This window comes from Fukomys damarensis, unplaced genomic scaffold (assembly GCF_012274545.1).
Source record: "Fukomys damarensis isolate Sample0158 unplaced genomic scaffold, DMR_v1.0_HiC HiC_scaffold_4, whole genome shotgun sequence".
NCBI lineage: Eukaryota > Metazoa > Chordata > Mammalia > Rodentia > Bathyergidae > Fukomys > Fukomys damarensis.
In genome coordinates, this window is record NW_022900916.1 from 29,740,048 (window position 1) to 29,750,205 (window position 10,158).

The window sequence follows — 10,158 nt, forward strand, 5'->3', positions numbered from 1 at the left end:
CGTAACATCAGAGAAAGCAGCTCATCAAATCAACCGCAATCCTTTATCCCAACTGATACAATCAGCAATACAATATGATCAAGCACAACTTGGAAACTGACCACCTATGGTAGTCACTAGTCTTTCACCCTTAAACCATTTGAATTAAATTGAAATAAAAAAGCAGTCCAAAACATGTCTGCAGTGAACAAACTTTTCAATATAGTATATTTACCATTTAGGATGGGGGCTCATGCAGAGCTAGGATGCAAGACCCCTGATCTCAGTTAGCTGATGGCTGAACCCCATGATGCAGACTGACCTCAGGCTGCAAGGCCCAGATTGAGTTCCCCAACCTTCTGAGCGGTTGAACTCCACACCGTTCTACTACAGGTTTCCCACACCCTTTCTTTAAAGGTGTTCAAAGTTGGGAACTCAGAAAAATACCCTTTATGATCACCTCTGCCTCTGCAGAGTGGGTCCAAAGACTGGCTCAATCAGGAGGTCTGAGAGTGCAGGGGGTGGGGAGTTAGGGGAGTTGTGGGGGTTCAGGGGCTTCTGAGCGACTACCTTCCTGGTGCTGGAGCGATGGCGGCTCTGGGTGGGAGAAGGTGTGGCTATCCTTCCCACCGTGGATAGGGGCCCAGGCAGCCCTCCTGTTGCTGGAGTGATGCCGGCTCCCGGTGGGAGAAGCTGTCTTCTATTCTTAATGTTGATAAAGGGGCATTTTTGATTTTTTGTTTGTTTGTTTGTTTTGTTACTGGGGATCAAACTCAGCACCTTGTACTTGCAAGGCAGGTGGTGGAAACACTGCACTAAATCCCCGGCTCTAAAGGGGCATTTTTATACTAGAAATAAATTTAAGTGATATCCAAGAAAAATTCACCAAATAAGGGAGTAATTTATACTTTTATGAATAGGGAATAATTAAGAGTGAAGTTCCAGTAACACTTGCCCACAGTACTTAGCCCTTTTCTCCACAGTAGGCCCCCAACACAGCAATAATAAGACACAGAAACGAAGGAGCTGGACATTGATATTGAAACCTTCTTGTAGAGGAGGGGGCATTGAGGCATGAAGTAGTTAAATGATCTGGAAGTGGTGTAGTAGACTGGGCCCACAGAGATAGTGAAGTTCCAGGAAAAATTTTTTTTAAATCTACTAGGAAAATATGACATATTTAGTTAGTGAATAACCCACTTACTCCAGTGTTTATTCTACCTTGAATCAAAATCATTTCTTAGCTTTAAAGTCAATCCTTATTTTGAGGCTTTGAAGTAAATTGTTAATATTCATGGTGGAGGGGAAGGATGCTTTATGATCAGCAGTGGTGAAATCAAATGAGTAATAAGACATGATAAGTTGCTCACAACTTTCCTCAGACAAGGGCAGCAGCAAGATCCCAGGATATTTGTGTTTTCTCTTCTTCTAAATATAATGGCACTGTAGTGACTTCAATTACAAGAAGCATCTTGTAGATACTATGAAGTAGAGGAAAGGCATTCAAAGAGTTCAGATCATGAGAAGGTTTAAGGAAATGGAAATACTGTTTATTTGATTTCATCATTACACATTGTATGGATGGTGTTACATTTTCACACTGTATTCAATAAATATATACAACCCATGGGGAATTTTGCCAAGAGGGAAAGGGTACTGTTCTGTGAAAATTGCGGTTTGAAGAAATTTTACAATTTTAAACTTTTAAAACTTTGTTGTTTAGTATGTGACTAACAGTGTAAGAGAGTTTTCACTTTGTGTTTCAGAATGAAAATTGCATATATATCACATGGTATGACAAACACTACAGTAGTTGTTTGGATATACAAAGTAGATATACAAAATAGGCTGCTTTGGTTGCAAGAGAATGAAACTTCCTTCAGTAAAGAGTCACTCTTACTATGACTCCAAACAGAATTCTCTCTTCCAGGGTGAAGGTGCTGTGGGAGACCATTTAGAATCAGCCACAAGTAGCATTTTAAAGAAGCAAACTGCTTTCTGTGTACAGAGTAAAAGCAGTAGCTTTTAATTCAATAATAGAGAATGTACCATTAACAGCACATGTGACACATATACATTCCACTCTAAAACTGCTTTTTATAAGTATGATTTAGAAAATTACTTAAATTTTCATAGCATTTCTATGATTTTTTTTTTCAAAATTTATGTTGCTGTGAGGATCACTACAACATTGTGTATTCTGTATTGGCTTTGAATTATCTGCAAAAATAAACTATACTCTGGTTGGGGATTTAGCTCAGTGGTGATGCGCCTGCCTTGCAAGCACGAAGTCCTGGGTTTGATCCCTAATGCCAAAACAACAATAACAACAGCAACAAAACCCCCAAAAAACTACACTCAAAGTTCGCCCAATGGACATTTACAATGGAATCTTCATCTAAAAAGACTATTGTATAATTTCATATATGCCTGATTAAAAGGTTTTTCTCCTTAAAACTACTTTATTCCAGATAATTTAGATCAGAGAGGCAGCAGTATTAATCTCATATTAATTTCAAATCAGTTTATAAAGCTTAACTAACAAAATATCCAAGGTGCATTTGCTGGCTTCTATATATCCCCACACACTGGGTAATTTTTGCTGGGGCCTTATTGTACACCAGGAATGAAAGGGAATGTAAGACTACCATTAGCCACTGAATAGTTTGGCAAACTGGTTCCAACATTAGTTTGTACAGCTTGGAAATCCTCAAGCTTGCTGGGTTGATCCTGGGGAAATCAGTGGACATATTGTTCAGAGTTGACCCTGACATTGAGGGTTGGTACCCTATTGGCTACTGTCTGTTTTGTTGTCCTAGTGACCAGCCTCAAAAGCTTTCCATGGGCACAGGAGGACATGGGTATATGTTGCCTCATAATCTCCTGGGGTGGGTTTTACCTAGCAGTGACATCCGGTGGATTTTAACATCCAGGCAAGGTATCTGCTGCAACATATTTATGGCATTTTTCTTCAATGCACTCAAGAAAGCACAATGGGAGCCCAGACAGGTGGTGTTGATCAGTGACCTTTGACAAAGTAGGCTCTGGGAATTGTTCTGGAAAGGAGCCTCTTAGCCATTGCCTTTTTCATGGTGGAAGCCTTTCTCAGGTGGAAGCACAAGATATTCATAAATTTCTGTTTTCCTTCCTTCCTTTCCCTCTAACCCTTCAGATTTATGAGGAATCCAAGATGAATTTGGAGCAGGAGAGGCCTTTCATCTGCAGTGCTCCAGGATGCTCCCAGGTAAGTGAATGGTCCCTGCCTGCTCTGGGTGGCAGTGAACACATCTGCCTTCCAAAAGGAAAGCAACTCTCGCCTTGCAAGTGTGCCCACCCTGGACTTTCCTTCTTCACCAAGAGTCTTCGTCATCACTGCCATTACCGTTAAGATCTTTACCTCTGCCATATTCCACGTTAAATAGTTGGAACTGCCCCCCCAAATGTAACAATTTTGGACATTTTCACTTTTAACTTTCTGTGGAGCCAAGCCAGATATATTTTGCCCACCAGCTAGCTGCACAGTACTCTCAGGAAGGGAAAAGGAAGTGCTCATTTTCACAGGAACCACTTAGATACAAGCTGAGCCCATGGGGTACTGGTGAAAATAGCTCACCATCATATATTTAATTTAATTTAATTTTGTTTTACCTTTGAAATGCCCCTCAACCCTTGTAGAAATTATACTTTTATAAGGTATTTAAGTTTTAAGAAGGAAAGATGTCCTGCCATGCTGGACTGAATATCTTGGTTCTGATGACTCTTGTAATTCAAATAGTGTGAGGATTAGATGAGGATACTGCCTATAGAGTGTTTAATATAGAACCTGAACATAAAAAGCAATCTATTAATATCTAGCCTTATTACTATTACTGTTCCTGCTTCTAAGACTGTTATAACGAAATGTAATTCCTTAAGAAATTAGAAACACCCATAAACCTAAAATCAGAGTTTTGCATTTTACCTTTGGAACTTGACGGTGACTTTCTCCACTCTTGACCTTTGGGCATCTCCATGTTCCAGTTTCCATCTCTATGGAAAATGACCACACATGTTCCCTTTCATGGCAAGATCTTCACTTATGGGATATAAGACAAATTTAGAACTTATTACATAGGCGTTTTCCTGAGTTACACCCTTTCCCTAAACTACTCAGGGAAACCAAGCCTCATCAGTTGGCTGTTTACGTGATGCCTTGGCAGTACTGCCTGGAGCAACACATAGGAATCAGGTGAGAAGTAATGCCCGTTATCTTCCAGAGAGTTTCTGGAATATAATGGGAGCCTTCTGAAGAAAAGAAGCCACAGAAAGTCAAGATATTGCCAGTAATATCGGCTGCTAACTGAGCAACCAGGGTTCTTCTCTCAAGTTCTGGAAATTTTTCACCAGGATCTTTTGTGCCAGTGTTTACTTCCAACCTGCAAATAAGAAAAGCAGTAAAGAAAACTATTTTTAAGCAAGCTGGTGTTGAAGACATTCAGAAATAGAAATCACTAGGAAAACACAGGTTGATAAGAAACTGGGGGAAATCCTGCTAGACCAGGACAGTCCATGGTGAATGTAGAACACCACCTTACTAAATTAAAACTTGGCCTCTAACTAAGGTAAAACGGACTCCCATTCAGTTTATTTAATGGAAATCAAGTACTTTGACAAGTTTGCTTTGCTCTGGCTGTGACAATGGGACATTAATTTATTCAACTCAAGTTACTTGGCACAATTTTTGAGGGTGCCCAGGATGGGTCAGGCACTCTTGTTGGCTGGAGAAAGACCCGATCACAAGACACATGCATCCCTATCCTTAGGGAGCTTCTAGTCTAGGCATCAAATGATAACCACACGAACAATTTATCAGTTTATTGGTCTATTGCAGCTTCCATGAAAAAAGACTATAAATCAGCATGAAGCATGGAATAAGGAAACTGACTTGGGGAAGTTAAGGGAAGGTACTGTAAGGAAAGGTCACTTCATGGATGGGATCTCCAGAGACCCAGCTAAGGCAAAAGAGAGTTTAGGGTGGCCTAGGAGTATCATCAATACCAAAGGTTGTGAGTGACAGTAGAGAAGAGGATTTCAGGGAAGGGGTAAGGCCGGGCATGGTGGTAGGTTCCTATCATCCCAGCAATTTGGGAGGCTGGTGTAGTAGCATTGTAAATTTTTTTAATAGTGTATGTTTGTAGTACATAATGATTATACAAAACACTTAATCTGCTAGAAGATAAAATAGTTAAAATTCTTGAAGTCATAGATAGGTATATTCAAGGACTTTATGAACAAAACCCCAGTTTCACAGGAAACAGTACCAAGAATCAACAAATGAGATCACATCAAATTAAAAGGCACAGCAAAAGAAATAATCAACAGAATAAAGAAACAACCAGCAGGATAAGATCATGAGTTTAAGGCCAGTCTGGGCAACATAAAAAGACCCTGTCCTCACCATCTCAAGAAAAAGAAAAAGAAAGGATCGTTAGTCACATCTGATATTTATGACATACAAGTAATCAAACTATATGGCAGAATATCCTAAATTTGGCAACATTTTCATTTAGGGCTGAATAATTATTTGAGGGCTGTCCTGTGCATTGTAGGACATTTAATAGCATCCCTGGCTTCTGCTCACCCAATCCCAGTAGAACTCCACAGTTGTGACAAACAGAAACATTCCCAGACATTGCCAGATGTCCCCTGGGAGTCAAACTGGCCCCTGATTGAGGATGATTACTGCTAGAATGCAAATTGGTTTTGCTCTCACTCCTTTTTCTTTTCGGCTAATCTACTTCTAAATGATGTACTCCGCTATTTTGTGTATTGCTTGAAGCCATCTTCTCTCCTTTTGGGCGTCAGAAAGGGTATAAACAAATTTATGCCCCAGACATGTGGTCACTGGTGTCAGACACTGCTGGAGCTGGGATAGTTAGAGGACTGAGCAGAGGCTGTTGAATTTGGTAGAAGATGGGTGGAGGCCAGATTGCAAGGATTAATGAGTGAGTGGGCAGTAAGGAAGCGGAGGAGGCAGGCATAGAGGACTCTTTCAAGAGCACTAGGCAATGATGGGAAGCAAAGTGATATAATGGTAGCCCGAGAGGGAGGCAGCTTTTTGAAAATTAAAGGATAGCCAGGCTGGATTTAGTCAAGGGCAAGAAACCAGTGAGACTGAAGGAAGGGGGGGTGAGCATGGGCGCTCCAGGGACTATTTCCCAGTAGATAATGACATTGTGCAGAAGGGTGCATGTGTGAAAGAACCCATGAAATCACATGCAAATTCCAAGGTGTAGGAGGTAATAAAAGTTGAATAGACTCCATTTTTAAATAATACATTAAATAACCTTCTATTTAACATTCTGCAGTGCAGAGGATTGAACGCAGGGCCTTGGGAATGCTAGGCAAGTACTCTACCACTGAGCTACCCTTTCAGCCCTTGAATAGGATTGGTTTTGAATGGCTTTGACCATGTCAGTGAAGGAGCAGATTATTCCCTTAAGAAGGCTGAGTGGACTGAGGAAAAGGTTGGACAAAAATGAGAAATGAGGATTTACTAAGTTTCTTGATTTGGGGAATCATTCCAAGCTTCCTTGCCTCCAAGCTTTAAATGAAAGATGTATCTAAAACTTAACTATCGCTACTTGCTGTGGAAGTGTGTTATTCTTGACAAAGTATTGCAAAAATATATTCATCTTTTAATCAAAGAGGACTTAGAGTTAAGAAAATGTAGTCATCACTTAATAGTCCCAGGAGTCTTCTATTAGCAGCTCACAATTAGGTCAGCTGTTGTGATTGTGGTATTTACTTTGGTGATATCCCACAACCTGGGAACTTGCAGGGAGAAGAAAGAATGCTGGGAATATGAAAGAGGAGTATTATGAAACAAACTTTTGTTCATTCAGAAACCTGGCATATTTACCATGTCTTGAAAATTTTTTCTTTCTAATTTATATGATACAAATGAGAAGTAAATAATGTTTATCCAAAGAACTACTTTTAGACCATTTCAGAGGATTTAGCCCAGTGAATGTCCTCATTCTCCTGAACATAAATCCATATCATTTGCAGAAAACATTTCTACTCTAATAAAAGATAATTGAAACTGTTCTGAGGAACTAAGAACTCTGATTTTTGTAAATTATGAAAGATTTGGAAATGGTCAGCAGTTTTGTTATAGTTTTATTTGACATTGATAAAACAGATATTCTATTAAATTGTTGTTACAAACAAACCAATCTGAGTCAGGCTAGACAAGGATACGCTACAATAACAAATGACTGTAAAGCTTCAATGGCTTAAAACATCAAAGGATTATTTGTTACCCAAGGATCTTTTTATAGATTGGCAGGAAGCTTTTTGTAATCTTTTAGAATTCACAAAGAGCCTTTATACTCCTTCAGAAATTTAGGATGATCAAGGGATCACGATTTCCAATTTTTCCAGTCTCCATGCTACACCATGAATAGGGTAGAGGAATGATAGAGAATTTTACACCAGGAATTACATGCTTGCCTCTGGGTAACAGGTTACTTCTATTCATGATTCAGTAGGGTGAGCTAGTCACATGGCTCCACCCAACACAAGAGGGCCAGAAAATTCAGTCCCAACAAGTGAGCAAAAGTCAGACTGACAAAAATATTTGGAAGCAACATTTTAACTATCATGATATCATTCCCTGTAGATTAAAATAGAATATGGGTTCACTACACTACACAGAGTATAGAAAGCTAAAAATAATTTATGTTACTTTAAAATTGTTTGTATGATTATAAGCAAAATCTGATAATGGGTGGACCAAATCTCTGTAAACAGAGACATACTATACAAATGTCATGGTGTACACTTATAGATATGTCAAATAATTAAGCATGGTATATAATTCTTTCCCAAATTCTGACATGAATCCAAATGCCTTTTTATGTCATGCATTTCTCTTACTCTTGGTTAATCTATAGATAGTGTCTGGCATACTTACCATGCCTTAGACTTAATTTCACGCTATTATGTAAAACAGTAACTACTAGAAAAGTTTCAGATGGTTTTGCAAAATCCAAGTGCTATTTAGGCCTAAATTTACTTGCTTACTTTGGACTTAGTCTTTTCATATTCATAAGGAGAAATAAGAAAAGTTGAGTTTTTCATGTTGCCATTATTAGTTATTTTTTATTAGCATAAGTAAATATTTATTTAAACCCACTTCCCCCCTTTTATAAGAAGCTGCAGTTTTAGAGCAAGGCATTTTTTACTGTGTACAAAGGATGATCAAAATATAGAGTGAATGTTTTAATTTTTAAAAAAATTTTGTGGTCACCATATTTTGTAATCACACCTCATATGTTATTTTAATACCTTTAAGTGCACACTTACCATTTCTGTTTTATCTTTGAGCTAAACACAAAGTTTAAATTCTACCCTTTGATGACAACTTCTAGTTCCCAAAGAAACATATAATTTACTAACTAGTCAGCATCAAGGGACTATTTAAGAAATGTTTAAGAAGTCCTTTCTTAAAAGTTTCCAGAGAAGGTGTGGGGAGTCAGAGAATGGCTGAAGACAAAGATGTTCTTATTATTAGTGCTTAGTCATTTTTTTCTGCAACATAGGCAACCTCTTTGGCAAATTGTGAGGGAAATTACAATGCATGTATTTGTGTGTAATTGAAAGGAACATCCCAGCACATTTGCTTGCTTAAAACAGCTTGTAACTTTACTTACTTATGTTTTCACACTTTGTCAGACTGATTTGTTGTCTTGTAATTCTGTCATGTTTGCTGTGCTGAATAAATGCTTGACTTTATGATGGCAAATATGTGCTACAAAACTGAATGTCTCCTCTCTCTCTTCCTTTTTTTTTTTCTGTTTGCCCAACAGCGCTTCCCAACAGAGGACCATCTGATGATTCATAGGCACAAGCATGAAATGACTTTGAAATTTCCCTCCATAAAAACAGACAACATGTTATCAGGTAAGGAGCCAATAGGCAAAGAGGATTTGGATGACCTGATCAGTTTTGTGCGAAATATATACTCTCTGGTGCGCTGATTCCCACTGGAAAATTCTGTACTTTAAAAATATACTTATCTAAGTCACAGCAGAAACATAATTAACTAATTTCATACTCACCCCAGTAATCGAAGAATTATGACTTGTAATTTTCTAGAATATGAAATAACTATTACAGTGAAACTTGGCTCTGTATAATTTTTTTTTAAATCATGTACAACAAATCATTCAGGTATCACATATTAATCGAGCATTTATAATGCACACTACACTATTCAGTGTGTTATAGGAGATACACAGACTGATATGTCTCTGGTCTTTGCTGACATCATGATAAAGCTTGCATATGAAAATCTAGCACAGTTACTGTAGAGGTTCATGTGACTATGTATCAAATGAGTATTATTAGAGGAAAATGATATGCCTCTTGTGTGGAAGGAGATTTCTGTCCTGAGACACTCAGTGAAGTTTTCTTTAAGAAACTCTATCTGCCTCAAGAGTAGGGGAGATGAAATGAGATAATTCCTGGAGACATAGCACATGCTCAGTAAATGTGAGAGGAAATTAATTGCAGTGTGATCCATCAATGACTTAGGATTTCTTCACATTTTGAGAGGCAGTACAGTGAATCAGAAAGAGTGCAGGGATAGCTGGGACTCTGTCTCACCTCGATATTTAACCTTGAGAAAGTAACTGGACCTTTCTAGGCGTCAGTCTCTTTGCCCATAAAATGGAATGACCATCACCGCAGCTCCTAGTTCACAAGTGTGTGGCGATGATCCAACGAAAGAATGTCAGAGAGTGCTTTACAAATCCCAGCAGAATAACCACATGATTTCTGATGATTCTTCTCACTGGCATCATGAAAGAAGTAACACATCTATGAACAAATTTTAATTGATACAGGAGAGAAATTGATTTCTCTGGCCAGTGTGGCTTATACGATTTAGCATTTCGGTAGCTCTTTAGTTTTCTTTATTTTGCTATCAGGGTTACTATTCAATCCTCTGCATTGTTAGATTATATTAAGCTGCCAAACAGGGCAAGGCAGAGGGCTCTGACCCACTGACTACATGGTCAGGCTGTGCCAGTTCACACAGTCCTGGTGTGAAGCTGTCCCCGTACCTTCATGAACCCACCAGCAACTTGGTGGCACCTAAAGGGAGATTCTAGCATTCGACAGCAGCCTCGGCCC

At 38.7% G+C, this 10,158-nt stretch overlaps 1 protein-coding gene across 1 annotated transcript in view; it reads left to right on the forward strand.

The window, feature by feature from the left end:
* The window catches only part of Creb5 (cAMP responsive element binding protein 5), a 398,137-nt gene that overhangs the window by 69,083 nt on the left and 318,896 nt on the right, over window positions 1-10,158 (forward strand). The window contains exons 2-3 of the mRNA XM_010628286.2: window positions 3,152-3,223; window positions 8,832-8,925. Coding sequence (XP_010626588.1) covers window positions 3,152-3,223; window positions 8,832-8,925 — 166 coding nt within the window. The remainder of the gene's footprint in view (window positions 1-3,151; window positions 3,224-8,831; window positions 8,926-10,158) is intronic.